The sequence below is a fragment of the Sus scrofa genome, chromosome 1, assembly GCF_054392235.1.
Source record: "Sus scrofa isolate SSC_HxYL_T2T_F1_AM1 chromosome 1, Sscrofa_HxYL_maternal_Yorkshire_Landrace_v2.0, whole genome shotgun sequence".
In the NCBI taxonomy this organism is placed as follows: domain Eukaryota; kingdom Metazoa; phylum Chordata; class Mammalia; order Artiodactyla; family Suidae; genus Sus; species Sus scrofa.
In genome coordinates this window covers 281,332,120-281,349,930 of record NC_139383.1, presented here as the reverse complement: position 1 = coordinate 281,349,930, position 17,811 = coordinate 281,332,120, and the positions used below count along the sequence as shown (strand labels likewise).

The 17,811-nt window shown below is 49.8% G+C and overlaps 1 protein-coding gene across 30 annotated transcripts in view; it reads right to left on the bottom strand.

The window, feature by feature from the left end:
• Positions 1-17,811, bottom strand: part of GARNL3 (GTPase activating Rap/RanGAP domain like 3) — a 147,651-nt gene that overhangs the window by 11,324 nt on the left and 118,516 nt on the right. For all 30 annotated transcript variants that reach the window (XR_014826924.1, XR_014826925.1, XR_014826944.1 and 27 more), the window contains 6 exons: positions 17,307-17,381; positions 14,308-14,419; positions 9,738-9,836; positions 9,274-9,387; positions 7,974-8,149; positions 5,428-5,586 (listed from right to left, as the gene is read on the bottom strand). Coding sequence is in view for 19 of the 30 variants with exons in the window: in XM_084995476.1 (XP_084851602.1) it covers positions 5,428-5,586; positions 7,974-8,149; positions 9,274-9,387; positions 9,738-9,836; positions 14,308-14,419; positions 17,307-17,381 (735 nt within the window). In the remaining 11 variants the exon portion in view is untranslated. The remainder of the gene's footprint in view (positions 1-5,427; positions 5,587-7,973; positions 8,150-9,273; positions 9,388-9,737; positions 9,837-14,307; positions 14,420-17,306; positions 17,382-17,811) is intronic.

Below are 17,811 nucleotides of genomic sequence, written 5' to 3'. Positions count from 1 at the left end.
TTCCTAGTCGGATTTGTTAACCACTGAGCCACGACGGGAACTCCTATTCTGCTCTAAATCTGCAAACTCAGACACACACACTCCTCAGCGCTCCAGCCCATAATCCTGCCTTTTGTTTCCCCCAGTGCAATAAATTCCTCACCCAGGGACACAGGAGGCCGTGTGGGGAGCAGACAGGAGACGACCCTGGTCAGACAGACCCGAGCTGCCATCCTGCCTGACCACCTGTTGCCTCATGGTCTGCAGCAAATGCTGCACCTCTGGCCCCAGGTCTTCGCCCGTGAACTGATGGACCGATGATCCGGACTCTGCTCACTGTCAGGACGATCCCATGAGGCCAGGGCCTGACATGTGATCAGCACTCCATGGAGGCTCTCATCTCTACATCACACGCGGCTACTTCCCTTCTGTTAGCAGATCTAGCCCCAGAGTCTCAGGGACTTCCCTTTCCATCCAAGTCCAGCAGCATCCTCTCCCGTGTCTCTCGGATGCCCTCTGCGTGCCCTGCTGTGCCCCGGGCTAGGCTGGACCTCCCTCTGGCTCCTCTCTTTCCAGCCCCTCCAGTCTCTGCACCGTCACCCCCAGGCCCTCGTCCTCACTGCTGTCACCCAAACACAAAGATCTCATGGCTGTGCTGAAGCCCCCTCTGGCCACCCTCCGCCAGGGCCTCTGCCTGGTCTCTGGCAAGGGCCTGCCATGGAACCCCTGCCCCTCCCACCCATTCTCACCTGGCATTGCACTAGGTGCCATTAAACAGGCAGAAATGAAAAGGCAGGGTCTTGCCCCTCAAGAAAACGCCAGAAAAGCCTGCAAGTACATAAAGCAGGATACAAGGGGGCAAAGGGCATAACCAGAGTGGTGGGGGCTTTGCAAGGCTGGGAGACGGCGAGGCCCAGGGGTCAAGAGCGCTGATTCTGGGATCAGGAAGACGTGGGGTCAAATTCCAAATAACTCCCCTGCTGCTCGGTACCAGCCCTCCATGTCAGTGATCTGCCTGGCACGCAAGCTCGTCTGCTTCCTGCTGCTCTTCTCCCCCCGCCCCACTGGTATCTCAGCTTCGTGGGGCAGAGGCCCTGCTGGCCTCATCACTGACTTCCTCAGCACCTAGATCAGGGCCTGTCAAATACATGCTTACCGAACGCACGACTGAGCACCTGAAAGCCCAGCTCTGCCCCCTGAGAGGAGTGTGCACTGAGCCAGTGGTGTAACCTCTCGGAACCTGTGTCTTCAGGTGTAAAACGGGAGATGAGAACACCTCCTCCTACGGGGCTGGGGACGCTGGGAGGTCACTCACATAAGCACCTGGCAAAGGGCCTGTCCATGCTCCATGAGTGTCAGCGAAGCATCGTTTAGCTATGGAACCCGCATCAAGAGGGTATTTCACACGAGGGAACAGCCCTTGGGGCCCCCTCGGGCCCCCTCGTGCCCAGGGAGGGACGCTTCCTGTCCCCGGCACTCTGACTTACAGTCATTTCTCAGGTGTCCCAGTGCTTGTCAGTTCAATGACGCCTATCTCAGCCAGAGGCGTCGAGCCCCAGGGGGTGTGACTGTGTCTGCTCTGCCGGACTGTGACCTTCCTGGGGGGAGGGCAGGTGCTGCCAGCTTTGTAGCCAGGACCTGCTCTCCCCATCACACTCCAGTGAGCCCCTGGATGCTGCAGAATGCTGAGCCAGGCAACCTGGGTTCAAGTCCTGCCTCTGCTACTTATTAGCTGTGTGGTTTTGGGTAAATACGTGACTCCTCTTTCCTGAGCCTTAGTTTCCTTTCCTGCAGAAACGGGGAAGGGAACAGCGCTTTTCTGTCAGGGCCACGGGGCTGAAAGTCAGGCGCAGAGAGCACCGCATGGACTTCATCGCTTCCCCCTGGGGCCCCCCATCATACTTCATCAGAGCTTCCTTCACACTTAGCACAGCGAGTGTTAATGCTTTGATACATAACGTCAGCTCCCCAGGTTAAGGGGCCGGGCAGGAGCTGTCCCTGCAGCCCTGTTTCTCGCCCAGGTGAGGACATGAGAATCAACTAGGGAGCTTTCAAAAGACCCATATTGTAGGTTCTTGCTCCTAGAGTTCCTGACATCATAGGTCTGCAGTAGGACATAGGCATATTGGCTTTTTATTTTTCCTTTACTTAGTTCATTTTATTGGCATTTTAAAATGATGCAAGTAATCTATGGCGGTTGTGAAGTCAGAACACAGCCTTGTAACCAGTGAAAGAGGTCACCACTCTGAGGTCTGTGTCCAGCCCTCCCACGTGCTTTTGGGGAGAGCTCCCAGTGGAGACTGGCCGGGGTCTGGGCAGTCAGTCAGGACAGGGACTTGGGCCTGGCGAATAAGGCAGAGACCCGGATCCCACGACCAGGTCTCAGTTCCCTCCGGAGAAGGCCTCTGTCTTGGGAAGGAGGCCAGTTGGAACTGGGGCAGTAGGTCACAGTCTGGAGCGGGGGCAGTAGGTCACAGTCGGCCTGCTGATAAAATGAACTTGACGCTGATTTTCAGAAGGCTGCTCTGGTGCTTCTGAAACAGGTGTTCTCCGGAGCTGGGATTGTCTTCGGCCCCAAGGTGGTGTTGGGGCCGAGAAGAGAGGAGGAATGGGGGCAGGAAACCAGGCCAGCTCAGCCCACATGGCCGTGCACGGAGCAGGCAGGCAGCGAGGGCAACTTGAGGCACTAAAGCTCCGACAGCTTGAGCAGGTCAACCTCCTTCTCCCGCCTCGGCTGCACAGGCCTGTGCTGCAGGGACGTGCTGGTGAGAAGCAAGCCTGACCCTGCAGGCGGCTTCTGAGCAGCTACGAGAAAGCGGGCTCTTTGCCTTCCGCATGTCTCTAGGCTTATCTTCCCAACCCGATGGTAAATTCCTGGCAAAGACCAGCCACTGTCTCGGCGCCTGTGCTTGCTCAGCAGACACCCAGCAGCTGCTGATTTAATAGGAAGGGATGTGCACACTGACCCGCTCAGATCCAGGGAAGGGCTTCACAACAACTAAACATTTTTTTTTAACGTGTTCTCTTAGAGAGAAGCTTTGTATCTTTGTTTTAAAAAGCAGATTGATGAAAAGACAGAAAAGCTTAGGGCTGTTTCTCACAGCTTTCAGAAGAACAAAGCACAGAAATCATCGAAGAAAGCTGTTTTTAACCCATTCCGCCCCCCCCAACCTCCACCCTGATCCTCATGAATCTTAAGAGAAAAAAAAAAAAAAATCCACAATCACGCTAATGAATTATCAGGGTAGTAAATAAAGGTTAATAATCATAGCCACCAGAAAAAGCAGGTTAAGTCTTAGAAAACTAGTTGCCAGGGAAGGATAGAGTCAACAAAGACCTGCTAGGCTGTTGTTTTTCTGCCTCTTTTAGCTGGTTGTACAGAGGTTTTTTTTGTTTTTGTTTTTTTTGTTTTGTCTTTTGTTTTTTTAGGGCTGCACTCGAAGCATATGGAGGTTCCCAGGCTAGGGGCCTACACCACAGCTTATGGCAACGCCGGATCCTTAACCCACTGAGTAAGGCCAGGGATCAAACCCGCAACCTCATGGTTCCTAGTTGGATTCATTAACCACTGAGCCACGATAGGAACTCCCAGAGTTTTGTTTTTATTAAAAAAAAAAAAATTGTTTTGGCCACACCCTTGGCATGTGGAAGGCCAGGGATTGAACCCATGCCACAGCTGCAACCCAAACCACTGCAGGGACAACACTGGATCCTTAAACCACCACACCACAAGGGGACCCCCCCACAGAGTTTTGAAAAGCATTAGGGTAAGAACTTTTTTTAAATGGCTATACCCACAGCATATGGAAGTTTCCAGACTAGGGGATGAATCAGAGCTGTAGCTGCTGGCCTACATCACAGCCACAGCAACCCCAGATCCGAACCACATCTGCGACCTACACCGCAGCTCATGGCAACACCAGATCCTTAACCCACTGAGCAAGGCCAGGGATTAAACCCACATCATGGATACCAGTTGGGTTCTTAACCCATGAGCCACAATGGGAATGCCTGGCATCGGAAGCTTTTAAAAATCCTCAGATGACTCCAACTGCAGATAAGTTTGGGCACCACCGGTATATATTTGTGAAAGGATGGACTGAGCTGTGATTGTAACAGTTGAAGATAAGACCTAATTATACCTAGAAGTTTCTTTGATTTTTCTGGTTCTTAAAATCTTGCTCTCATTAGGTGTTAAGTCTTCTTAAGACAGTAATTAGCAATTTTAGTGACTATTTATTCAGGGCTTGTGCAAATATAAGTTGTATTTTTTATTTTCTGTAAATCATAATTAAATTCCTCAGTCTCTGACCTAGCCGGACAGGACTGGGGGAAGCCTGTGGGTTTGGAAGCTCTCATCAGGAACTACCTTCTTCCCAGGCAATGTCCCCATTCTGCCAGGTCCCTAAGCCTGAGTGCCAGCCCTGCTCTGTGCAGACCTCAAGTGGCTCGAGTGTTCCCAGGCCTCACCCTGCTTCATGACAAGAAGAGGGATGAAAAGCCCTGTGATTTGCCCTGCAGCGTGGAGCAGCTCAGAGACGGGCCCTCCAGGGCCTGATGTTCAGACCCCATGGGGTTCTCATTAGGGGTTCCATTAGTGCTTCAGTGCGGCTTCGGGTGGGCCCTAGATTTTGACCCCCGGGACATGGCTGTCTTCTGTGCAGCTCAGGCCAGGAGGTGTAGACCCCCAGTGTTGATCCGCTTTTCCTCTCTCCCCTAATGTTGTCCCATCCCATCTTCCTTTCCTAGTGGCTTCTAGGAGCTGGAGACACAGCCTGTACCCTCCCCTGCCACCCAGGCCCCAAGCTGTGAGTCTGCAGGGCCTCTGAGAGCCTTTGGAGACTCTCAAAAGGCCCTCGCATATGAATCACCAAACACATGTTCTCACTTACTCTGTTATTTGCATTTAGCTTTTTGATTGTTCATTTCTCACTCTCTTTTTTATTTTTTGTCTTTTTCAAGCCACACCCACGGCATATGGAGGTTCCCAGGCTAGGGGTCGAATCAGAGTTGTAGCTGCTGGCCTATGCCAGAGCCGCAGCAGCCAGATCCAAGCCGCTCTGAGACCTACACCGCAGCTTATGGCAATGCCGGATCCTTAACCCACTGAGCAAGGCCAGGGATTGAACCTGCATCCTCATGGATACTAGTTGGGTTCGTTACCGCTAAGCCAGGATGGGAAATCTGTTCGTTTCTCCTTTATTGGGAAGAACAGAATGGCAGGGGGAGGCGTGCTAAGGTGGAACAGGACGGTGGGCAGTTAGTTATCTTACACTGAACCACTTTACCTCCACAAAGGGCAGCACCGTATGGCTCAGCCTAAGGAGTAGAGCATGTGATACTGACAGACTAAGTAGTCGACAATTTAAAGGAAGTCCTCACCCTGGCATCACCAAGTTAGAAGACCCAGTTCCTAGGTCCCCACCGGCCCCGCATCTGTCAGCTCACCCTGTTGGCCTCCACGTGGTGCAGCCTGAAGGCCTCCCCGGTGCTCTCGTTCACCACATCGAACTGGTGCCGGTAAGCCACGCAGATGAGGTTGTCACTCTCTTCCGTGGGCCCATCCACCAAGGTCATCACCACGGGAGAGTCGGACAGACAGATCTCCTGTGTGGTCGACGATGACAGAGGAGAAAGGGGTGAGGACAGAGCAGCCGTCTTCGTCTCAACCCCCACCGCCCGCCCCTCCAGGAGAGGGTGCCCCAGACGGGGGCAGAGCCCTGTGCCCGTGGGGAGGGCGGGGCAGGAGAAGAGGCAGGGAGGGTCTCAGACATCACCTCCCACAAGCTGTGCTCCAGGCTCAGACCTCTGTCCACTGCACAGGGGAGAAGCCAGGAAACAATTTTACAAAACTGACCCAGCAGGTGAGCCCTCAGGTAGCCCGGCCCCCTCCTGTGCTACAGTAATAATAAGAATAGCAGCAGTAACAATCATTGCCAACCCCGTTGAGCACTTCACACGGCACCAGGCACTGTTCTCACCAAATCGTCCTACAACCCAGTGAAGTAGGTGGGCTATTCTTCTATTTTACAGGTGAGGAAACCGAGGCTCAATGGTCATCTGACCTGCCTACAGGCACATAATTTATGTGGTAGAGCCAAGAATTAAACTCAAGAAATCTGACCTCAGAGCTCATTCTCCATAAAAATGCAGATACTCTACATACACTTTTTTGTGTGTGTGTCTTTTTAGGGCCGCACCCGTGGCATCTGGAAGTTCCCAGAACAGGGGCTGAATGGAGCTGTAGCCTCTAGCCTACGCCACAGCCACAGCAATGTCAGATCCAAGCCACATCTGCGACCTACACCACAGCTCATGGCAACGCCAGATCCTGAACCCACTGAGCGAGGCCAGGGATCGAACCTGTGTCCTCCTGGTTCCTAGTCAGATTTGTTTTTCCGTTGAGCCACAATGGGCATTCCAGCTCTACATAAATGCTAATTAAGGTTACTAATTACTTACAGTATGAGACGAACACCGAACTTGGAGCAAGAGTGCAAACCGTTTTAACTTAATTGATGCTGCTGTGACCTTGGAATGGAACATGCATAATTCAGGAGCCTTTAACTCTAGACAAAAATAACTTCTCATCTCACCTGTGGGCATATGCTGCCTTAGGAGCCAATGATCGACATGCTTCACACCTTAAGGTACCATAGTTTTAGAAAGCTAGAATGATAAGATCAAAGTGTCTTGACCCTCCAGGAAGCTCCTCTCACAGGCTCCGCCCTCAACCCCACAGCAAATCCTACTGACTAATGCTGGGGGCAGCTTTGCCCACCGTGCCTTCCCACCTGTCCAGGACCAAAGCGGCCATCATCTCTCGCCAGGATCCTGCACCAGCCTCTTAACTGGACTCCTTATCCCTCTCTTGGCCCCCCGAGCTCTCTTCTGGACAGCAGCCAGAATGACTTTTTAAAAACCTACCATTTCTTTGTTTCAAACCTTCCAGCAGTTTCCCCCATTCGTTCTTCTGTGTCAAAACCAACATCCCCTTACAAATGTGATAAATTCATTTGAGTAAAAAAAAAAAAAAAAAACAAAAAAACAAAAACCCAACATCCCTGCCATGGTCTTCAGGGCTCAGGAGAACCTGGGCCCTGTCCACCAACCCCTGCCTGTCCCCTCAGCTGCAGCCATAGTTTACTGAATATTCATCATCTCATATAGATACAAAACAAGAGAAAAAGAAAAAAAAAAGTTTTTCCTAGTTGGAAGTTCCTATTGTGGCTCAGCAGTAAGAAGCCCAATTACTTTCTATGAGGATGCGGATTCCATTCCTAGCCTCGCTCAGTGGGTTAAGGATCCAGGGCTGTCGTGAGCTGCAGTGTAGGTGGCAGACGTGGCTCGGATCCCGAGTTGCTGTGGCTGTTGTGTAGGCCGGCAGCTACAGCTCCGATTCCACCCCTAGCCTGGGAACCTCCATATGTCTCGGGGGCAGCCCTTAAAAGTGAAAAAAAAAAAGTTTTTCCTTGTGATGAGAGCTCTTAGGATTTACTCTCTTACCTTTTATTCATAACACAGAGCCGTGTTAATTACTTTTACCATGTTGTATGTGACACTGGGATTTATTATAACGGGAAGTTTTACCTCTGGATCACCTTCCCCCCACCCCCGCCACCCCTGCCTCGTGTAACCACAAATCTGGTCTCTTTTTCTGTGAATTTGTTTTTGAAGCATAACCGCCTTTAAAACGATGTTGGCATCTGGTACAAACCTAATGATTCTATGTTTCCACCCATTTCAACGTGATCCCCACTGGAGCAGCCTCTTCCGGGTGGATGGCACGAATGCGGGGGATGGAGGTGGAAAAGCCCAGCTCCTCTTAGTCTTCTGGGGAAACCAGGACAACCGGCGAGAGCGCCCCCATTTGGTTATGGAACCGTGGGGCAACTCCAGGGGCCGACAGACTCTGGGTGCAAGGGGGGCGGGGGTCTGGCTCGGCCAGAAGGACACCGTGGGCAGGAGCAGAGCGACGTGAAGAGGAAACCTACCCTGATGTACTGGAATTCTTCCACGGGTGACTCCGACAGGGGAGATAACAGTGGGGCGCTGGTCACCCCACTTGGCTTGCTGTGTTTCCTCGTGATCAGAAGCAGTTTATTCCGAATGGCAACAACGACCCGCAGTTCCCTGCTGTGGTGAGTGTTAATGGCATACAAGTGGCAGCCTGGCGAGAGAAATAAGTGATGCTGAGCTCATGGCACGAGGTGGGGAGCCCCCGGGCCTTGGTGGTTTGGCCACACCCAAGAACCCTGCAAAGTAAGCATAACCCGGTGAAATGACTAGACTGTTCCTGCCACCAGGCAAAGGTGGGACTGGAAATAAAAATGAGTTCCCGTAGTGGCACAGTGGTTAACGAATCTGACTAGGAACTATAAGGTTGCAGGTTTGATCCCTGGCCTTGCTCAGTGGGTCAAGGGTCCAGAGTTGCCATGAGCTGTGGTGTAGGTTGCAGATGTGGCTCGGATCCCATGTTGCTGTGGCTCCAGCATAGGCCAGTGGCTACAGCTCCGATTAGACCCTTAGCCTGGGAATCTCCATATGTGGCGGGTGTGGCCCTAGGAAAGGCAAAAAGACAAAACAAACAAACAAAAAACCAAACCAAAACAAAGAGATAAAAATGAGATTGAGTCACGGGAAGATTGAGGAAGTCCTATTCCCTCTAGTCTAGAGTTTGTGGACTTAGGGTCACACCCACTACATGACGGGAGTTAAAGTGAAGGGTGATCGGAGGTCCAGGAATCAAAGTCTAAAAGTCTCTTTTCCCAGTTTTGCTCACGGAGCTTCCCTCACCTCCCAAACTTGCCCCACAAGTCCTCCAGTTTCTTCGAGGCCTCCATCTGTCTTTCTTTCTTTCTTTCTTTTTTTTTTTTGTCTTTTCTGGGGCCACTTCTTCGGCATATGGGGGTTCCCAGGCTGGGGGTCTAATCGGAGCTGTAGCCGCTGGCCTAGATCAGAGCCACAGCAACTTGGGTCCAAGCCACGTCTGCAACCTACACCACAGCTCACGGCAATGCTGGAACCTTAACCCACTGAGCAAGGCCAGAGATTGAACCTGCAACCTCATGGTTCCTAGTCGGATTCGTTAACCACTGAGCCACAGTGGGAACTCCCTCTCTACCTGTCTTGCTATCACTCAAGCGTTTCTTAGGGAACCTGTGAGGCTCCCTTAGTGATGTTTCCAAGTAAAGAACAAACCACTACAATCAAATTCCCATGCATTTTTATTTTTGATAAAATCTGGGCAGGCTGAGAAAAGAGATGAATTGGACAGAAACCGCCAGAAATCACCTTTGGTTTTCTCGAGTTTGTTTTCTCTGCAGTCACACTTGCCCCTCACAGCCTTGCCCTCGACGCCCCTCTGCACGGCGCTGAGCCTGAAGACAAAGAGGCGGGCGTCCTTCCCTGGTGGGATAAAGCCGACGGGGGAGACGGATGGACAAGTAAGACGACCCGGGAGAACCGAAAGGGCGGACTGGGTTCGAACACTACCGCTTGAGGAATCAGGGTCGAGAGAGCCCAGAATTCAGGAGAAACCGGGCACTGCCTTTACCTAATGATGTCATCAAGGATATCCACCCCTCCTCTCCCTCACCGTCCCCGTCTCAGAGAACAAACGGGCCACCAAAGACCCTGAGCCCCGGGCACCAGGAGAGACAGCTGGCGCCACCGATGCAGTCAGAACCTTTCGACCCACATGCTGGCCAGAGGCTACCCGGTTTCCTTCCTCCCAGAGAACATCAGAGGGGTACCACCTTTGTCTGCTCTGAGAATCAGAAGGTCCAGCACCTCCAGCACGTGCATCTGCTTCACGGGCAGAGTTCTGTCAAACACAGGCACCGATGGAAGGTCATCTGGAAGAAAAAAACCTGGTTACCCAAGCCGGCAACCCAGCCCACCTTTCCCAGGACCTCTAAACCGTGCCTGCAGGTAGTTTTGGACCCCGATTCTCCCTAGGCGAGGAAGGTGGTTGGCTTCTGGAGCTTTTGTGAGGGCTCCACAGAAGGTTCAAGCACTGGTCTCCTCTCAGCTCAGGGAGAAGGACAGATTTCTTTCCCAAAGGTGCTCACAACTCCTCACGGGGAGCGTAACAGCAGGGCCCTAAGCTATATTCTTCTCCACACTGTTCATCAAAGAGAAGGCAGCACCTCTCAATCCCAGCTTTGGCTGGGGCTGCTCCAAAGGGCTGAACACAGGTTTTCGAAAGTGCTAAGAAGCTTAGCCACTTCTCCTAAGTATCTTCTGATTTTTGGGTCACGTTTGCGAACACACTGCATCTTAGGTGGTTTTGCCTATGTCTCAAGAAAGCAAACTTAGACGGTCCTCTTGTATTTAAAGTAAATACAAACACCCTCTTCCAACATGCCCTATGTCTGTGGCAAGAGTGGTTTACCTATAATTTTTCAGTCTTTCTTCATAGAGGAATATGAAATCGTCCTTTTAGATAAAAATAAGCGAGAAGTAGCAATTTCCCCAAATCACAGGGAAAAAACCCCCTAATTTGAATGGAAACATTCGGGAAGGTGGTAGGTAAGTGGATGATTAAAGACAGTGCAATTATACGTAGCATTTGTTTTTAAGCTTACTTACTGGGATCTTAAATCACTAGCAATTCCTTTGCTCCTGGGAGGTCCCTTGGACAAAGAGGGCTGTTCCATAAGCAAAGGGTCTGTTCTTAGCTTGTTGGAGAAAGAGGGCAAGGCAAAGACGTCCCAGGATGGTGCGGGCATTCGAGGCAAAAGTGTCCAGCTTATTCTTTAGCTGCCTTTAGGTCTTCAAGGGCTCTCTGTGGGTTTGGGTGTCTCTTTAATTGTAATTTTTGTGCAAGAGGCCCTGAGGATCTTGGCTTTTCCAGGAATTGGGGGGGCGGGGGCTGGATGGAGCTCAAGAGGGAGCGCACTTTCCTCATCGGGATTAGTGACCCCCTGCAGGGGGGGGTCTCCTGTCCTGCAGGCCTGTGAGGGCTCTGGATCCGTCAGAGCTCGGAGCCTGCCAAGCTCTTATTAGACAGAGGGTTGTCGCTCGTTGGCCTTAATGACCAGGGCAAATGGATAGATGTTGTGACAGCCCATCAAAGCACCTTCCTTCTCCCTCCACCCCAAGCCTTCTCGACAGGAATGGATTCTCGGGCTTTTTTTGTGCTTCTGCGGGGGCTGACTCAAGTTTTCAAACTATGAGATGATGGCCATTCCAGTACTCGTCTCCATATTTGACTAAATGACTCCGGTTTTTTCACTTTATGAATGGCAGTTCACATCCACTGAGGGCTTCCTACATGCCAGGCCTCAATGCTAAGTGTTTTGCATGTCATTTGATGTAAGTGTCTTGTGACCCTACAAGGTAGGAACTTCTAATCCTCTCACTGAGCAAATGAGGAACCTGAGGCTCAGAGGTGCTAATACCTTATCCAAGCTCATGCCTCGAGCTTCTGGAACCCAAGTCTGTGCACGGACAACGTCTGGGCTCTTAGTGGGTGCTGTAGCCTAAAAACAGCACCACATCCCCATGGATTGATGGCATGAGCACAGAAACAACAGTGCTGTAAGGAACTGATAAATGACAGAAGCGCTTCATCTCACAGTTAAAATAGGGATGCTGGGTGGATACTAAATGAGCATTTATTCTCCATCCAATCTTTCGCAGGTGCCCAGACAGGTTTAAATACAGCACAGGAAAGAAGAGGAGGCAAGGATATGAGGAAGCGATGTGGATTTAATGACGGTTTCATAACCATGGTTTCCTTCTTATCATCTCTCTGAAGAAACAATCTTTTAGAGCTGGTTTTTCTATTACTGCAAAACCAAAACAAATGGCAATACCATATTTAATCAGTATTTTGTTTCCCTTCAAAGTAGGTTTTGCTACACTTAGAAGACAAAGAGTCTTGATTTTTAACCATGACCTTGAAAGCAGCAGACTCTCAAGGGGGTACGTCTAATGAAATTAAGCAGGGGCTAATGGGATAGAGTGGAACTTGGCCTGAAATGAAATGGAGAAATTCCTCGGGGAAGTAATTTGTAATATGATTAAGGGTAGACAAGAAAAAGATAAACAAAGAATTATGGCTTAAAAGCACACCAAGGACTACAGAGAAAGCTTTAAAGGTTATTCTCTTTTTCGCAAAAGCAGACAAGGAAAACGGCTGCTGCATAACCTGGACATGAAATAATAATCTGAGTAATACCTCTAAGCTGGTGGTGAGCCTACAGGCTACCACCGGGGTAAGACGACAGCCCTCAAGTTTGAAAGAAAAGAGTTTTCTGGAAATCACAATAAGCCTGCCATCTGACACTGCTGGGACAGTCTGGATCCAGAAAGGTGAACATTTCAGAAAGGGACCTGGGCATCTTAGTTTGGATTTTCCATTTACAAAAACAGAAGCCATGCAAACAGAACCGTTTTCTGTTTTCAGGCAAGGCTTACGCATAGTCACCATGAAACACGGTTTTTCTCTTTCCTAAAAAGGCAAACAGGTAGAATCGGACATTCTCTCCAATCACAAAAAGTTTCGTAATTCTTGGCCTACGACTCTCGCTGTGGAAATCTGCTTGAAGGGAATGGCGGTACCACTGGTAGAGTTTAATTTGATTTTAATGAACAGCAGCTGGCCTGGAGGAGCACGCACTGGACCAGGGTCGCCTCTGGGCTCTGGTTCCAGATGTGCCGCTAACCAGCTGTGTGAGCCTGGGCAAGGCACGTCATTTCTTTCGGCCTCTGCTTCTTCATCTGTTAAACTAAGAGACGAGACTAAACCTCGAAGGTCTGTTTTTGTTTTGTTTCTTAAAGTAAACTCTTTTGTTTGGTTGCACTTTGGGCGAAATCTACAGATTTCGTTACCTTCTGGCATGTTCGTAGGGGTAGAGCGTAGATAGTAGCTGCTGCTCTGTGCCAGATGCTTCTTTAAGCTCTCACCATAGGTAACCTCATGTTCTCTCTAAACCTTCCCCCCAGTTAAAATCACCACCCCCTTTTTGTTAAGTTCATCATCTTTCATTATTATAAGCTATTTTTTTGGCCACTTAAAAAATTACCCCCACTTTTACAAAAACGTGAAGCTCAGAGAGGTTCAGTTTTCTTTGCAATCACAAAGATCTTCTATTTCACAAATGTTTCTAAGATTAAATATTTAAATTCTGAATTTCTGAATTTTAAGTTATTGACCTTTTAGTAAATTCATTACATATGCAATTACATATGTGTATATATATAAATTTTAGAAATTATGTTATGGACAATGAAAAGATCTATCGAAAATAATAGATAAGATCAGAAATAAGTCTGCCTTGTCTTCCTGCAGAAAGGCCCCTAGACCGGGGCTCAAAACACAGGACATACTTTTAAATGTGCAGAGTCAGGGTCCGAGGTGAGAGCACAGGTTGAGGCCAAAGGTGGGAAAATGTGGCAGTTTCAGGCCATTAGGTCACCCTCACAGGGGTGACCTTCCAGATGCTCATAACCAGAGCCCAGGCAGCCTGCTCCTGTGCACGGGGAATGTGCCCTTGTTAGACACTGTCTCTGTGCCCAAGACTCCTGCTGAAGCCCCAGGATGTGACTGGCTACTAGTATTTAGCCTCTTTATCATTCGTCAGGCGTCTGGAAAAATCTATGGGACCACAGAGTCCCTGCATCTAAATTAAATTCCCATCAGAAGCTGAATTCCCTCTATGCATCCTGGCCAAGGTCATGTCTGATTGGTGACTGATGTGTAGGGACAGGGAGCTGACCACCTCCCCGGTCGGGCAGGGAGAGCCCCACCCGGCTGCACAAAATTTGATTTTATATTGAGTTGAGATCTGTCTTCCTGTCAAAATCTTTTTGTTTCTCTATCCATCAAGCAAAGGTTATCTAAGATTCTCATCGTTTGTTTTGGACACCAAGTACTCTCCGAATTAGAAAGCTTTTTTTTTTTCTTTTTCTCAAAAAAGAAATAAAAAATAAAAGCCCTTTGAGAGAGAGCATGTCCCTGAGACCGTGGCTCTACGTAACAGTGTGCCCTTGTCAATTTAAAATAAAATGCTCGAATCATGATAAGTGCTGGCTGAAAAGGAGATTCTCCTTGTAGGTCATTTGATATCCACAGACTGATCAGGGGTTTGGGGAAGGGCTGGAACTGTCCTGCGTGCCCCCCTCTGGCTTGCTGGTTTAACGTGTGTTCCCTCTGTCTGTCCTGAAAACACAGGGGTGGGCTTGTCAGGAAATGAAACTCTGCTAACCTCACCTCGGAGGACACATTTCCCTAAAGGGAGCTGACGAGGGGGTCACCCATCTGAGAAGTGCTACAAGTTACACGAAGAGAGACGTTTGAAGGAGCAGCTACTCACTAACCATCCACTAGCAAGACGCCAGCATCAGTGGAAACCAGCAAGGCCTGGCCCCAGGGATCTGCACACACGGCTTCGTGGGGGAAATTACTGCAGAAACACTGGGGCTCCCAAGGCTGCGAGGCAACACAAGCATTGGAAGGTAAGTGCACCGGAAAGAACACACCAGCCCATCAAAGGGGAACGCGCCGCACGCCGCCCGAAACAGCAACACAGATATCCTCGAACCCTGGGAGCTGGCCGGGCTCTGGCTCAGCTACCTTTCTTAAGCGGAAACGTCTCCTTTCAGAAACGCGCACAATAGGAAAAGGCTGAAGCCACACGTTTCTGGCACCGTGACCTGTGTCTGTATCGTCCTGACGTTCCTTGGGGGCAGGGGAAGCACTGGTGACGTTTTCTAAGCAAACGTTTCTCTTTCACACCTAAAAGTTGGACCAATTGGCGCCTATTTTTGGGGGGAGGTTTCACATTAGTTCATGAGAAAAGGAAGTCCCACCTAACTGTATTTTAAAAAGTCAGATTCCTGTGTTGCTGATTCGGCAAAATTATTAAACCGTACACAATGCAAGAAATTGATATTGGCTTAACAGGAAATTGATATTAGCCTTGACCCATTGAAGGCTATAGAATCTTCAAAAAAAAAAAAAAAAGTGTCTCTTTGTAGGAACATGGCAAGTGCTGCTGACGGAACCTACTCGTGTTCCCTTAACGTGACACGTTCACAACTCATATCCTTCGTTTCATTCCCTTTCTTGCCGAGCCAGCCCTTCCTCACCACTGCCTGGGAGCTGCAGCCGATGCCTGGGGTCTGCAGACATTGTTAGCAGCTTCTGAGCCGCAGCGGGATCGGGGACATTTTCAACAGAACCCTTAACTTCCGTCCAAAGCATGTGGCTTGGCCTAAAAGGACGAGGAAGGGTGTGGGGATTCTGAGGGACAAGCTGAAGTCCTCCATCTCCACTTCCCGGGGGCTGCACGCGAACCTGCGGGTGTGTAGCTGTGTTTGTACGTGCCGCGTGAGCACAGGCTCGCACACTCAAAACAGAAGCGATGGCTCTGAGGTTGCCTTCGAGGGTGTCATGTGGGATGAAGGCAAACACTGTGTGAATTATTGCTGTCGTAGAAACGTACCATTTCCCTTTATGAAACCCACACGCCTCAAAAGAAATATTCTGATTGTTACGCTGAGGCTTGGGCTGTTGTGAAAAAATGTGAAGATGTTTTATGAACAGGAGGAGGGCTGCACAGGTGCAGGTCATGACTTGGAATGGCATTTTCCTAAGACTTTTGGAAATTCTGAGTTTGTGACTTAGAGCAGGAGGACATGGAGAAGCAAAGCCCATATAAATGCCAGCTGGGGGACAGACGTAGACATCGTAATATTAAGTGACACCAAGACAGAAAACCAATTCTGAATGACAAAATGTTCTTTCACTGGAGGATATGAGGTTAGAACCAGAAGATCTAGGCGCCCTGGAGGATGCACGGAGGGCTTAAAGAGGTCTGTGAAATCCTGAAATTGTATTCAAAGTGTTGTATATGGGCTATTCGTCATCGTCCTGGGCTGATGTGTACGGGATTTGGGGCTCCGCGCTTACAGGTCCTCGAAGGGGCCAGGGGCTCCACCAGCCTGAGGATGTCACGTCTGCCGTGTCAGGGATGTGACCTCAGCCCCGGCTCCACAGAGGCCCTGCTCCGAGGATGGAGGTCGTGTGCCGTGGCACCAGATTCCTTCCCGCCACGTGAGGGGCTAGGTGCAGATTCTGCAGGGCTGGCGTCGGCCTAAGTGGAGGACTCATTCCTGCTTCTGCCTCAGAACAGGAGCAGGGCTCACAAAGCGATGGGTGCCTAGGAGGCTGACAAAGCCCATTCTCTGGAAACGGAACACTCTTGGGAGCAGCCTGTGGGCCTCCGGCCTCTGCCGAGCCGGCTTTCCAGCCATCCAAGAGGGCCTGTTGAGCAGCGTTTCTCCAAGGATGGCCCGTGGCCCGCTGGCAGGTTTTGAATGGATCCCAAACCAAATGGAACAAATGCTTTGCCACCAGTCTTGCCTTAAATTGACGGTGGTTTTTTAGCATCGGTTGTGTGTTGAGCTTATCATTTTCCTGAAATGGGACTTGAAAACGTGTAGGTCCTGCAATGCAGGTACAAACCATCTATACCTTCATTGTTAAGGTATAGGTATTCATAATCCTGTTGCTTTTATATGGATGCTTTTCCCGTGATGCACTGTCCGTGGATTTGTTCCATTTTCCTTCTTTACATATTCTGAACATGGACATAAATAAGGTGGTGCTTTACAACACGAAATCATACAGACCGTAAGTTCATACTGTGACTGTTCTTCTCTCTTCTATTCTTGGTTACCACCTAGTTCTTTTTCCTTGGGCAGCGGACATGAGACGTGTAGATACACAGGTCACAGAGTTTTCTGTTTGGCTGAAGGAACTAGAGCCTAAGAAGGGGATGCTCCCCTCGGGTCCTCGGACCAACAGCATCGGCATCGACGTGTTAGAAATGCAAATTCTCAGGGCCCCCTCAGACCTACTGAATCAGAAACTGGGGATAATTCTCACACACACTAAAGTTTGAAACACGCCACCCTAGAGCCTTGCCGTGGAGAGTGTGTCCATGGCCAGCAGCCCAGGTACCAAATGAGAGCTTGTTAGAAATGCAGAATCTTGGCCCCGCTGTTCATGAGGACGTGCGCTTGGTCACAGTGGCCAGACGGTCAGTATGCACACGAGGCTTCGGGAGCACTGCGAACCCCAGGCTGCCCGTCCAGGCCTGGTCCAGCAGCTCTGCTCCTTTAAGAATGCAAACCCCATGCAACCATGGAAACAGGCCCTCCGGAAAAGCTGCCCAGCTTCATCTGGGGCTTCCCCTGGGGACTCTGCAGAGGCGAGCTCTTCGTCCTCCTGCCCCCACAAACCTCTCTGTAAGAATCTCAATAACAGCTCTGAAGACAAAGGACATTCACAGTTAAATGCATCATCAACTTACCTCTTTTTTACAGATCCCTGAAGCCACCAAGCTTGATGGTGCATCTCCTCTCACAATGGATTTCAGTTTTAGTGCCTTACAAAACAGAGGTCTCTTTGAAAGTTTGTTATCAGGCAGTAAAAGACCAGCAGGATCAACAATTACGATTTGAGAAAAAAATTTTTTTTAATGAAACAGGAGTCACTTCAGACTAAAGTTCCAGGTTCCCTTGCTGCCCTAACATTGAAGGAATGGAGTCAGCTGGGTAGGGTGAAGCCCTAATGACCCCAAATACATCCTGTCATTTCAACGAATCAATTGATCAGTAAAGAGATTTCCAAACTATCAGTATTAAAAAAAACAAAAAACAAAACAACCCTTGGGTCCTTCCTCAAACTTGATGAATTAGAATTTCTGAAAGTAGAGTCAAGGTTATCTTTCAATAAGGACCAAAAATCAAGAGCCCCAGTAACAGTGCACCTGTTTGGGGAAAGATTATCTTTGCTGCTAGGTTGTCCTGATCCCC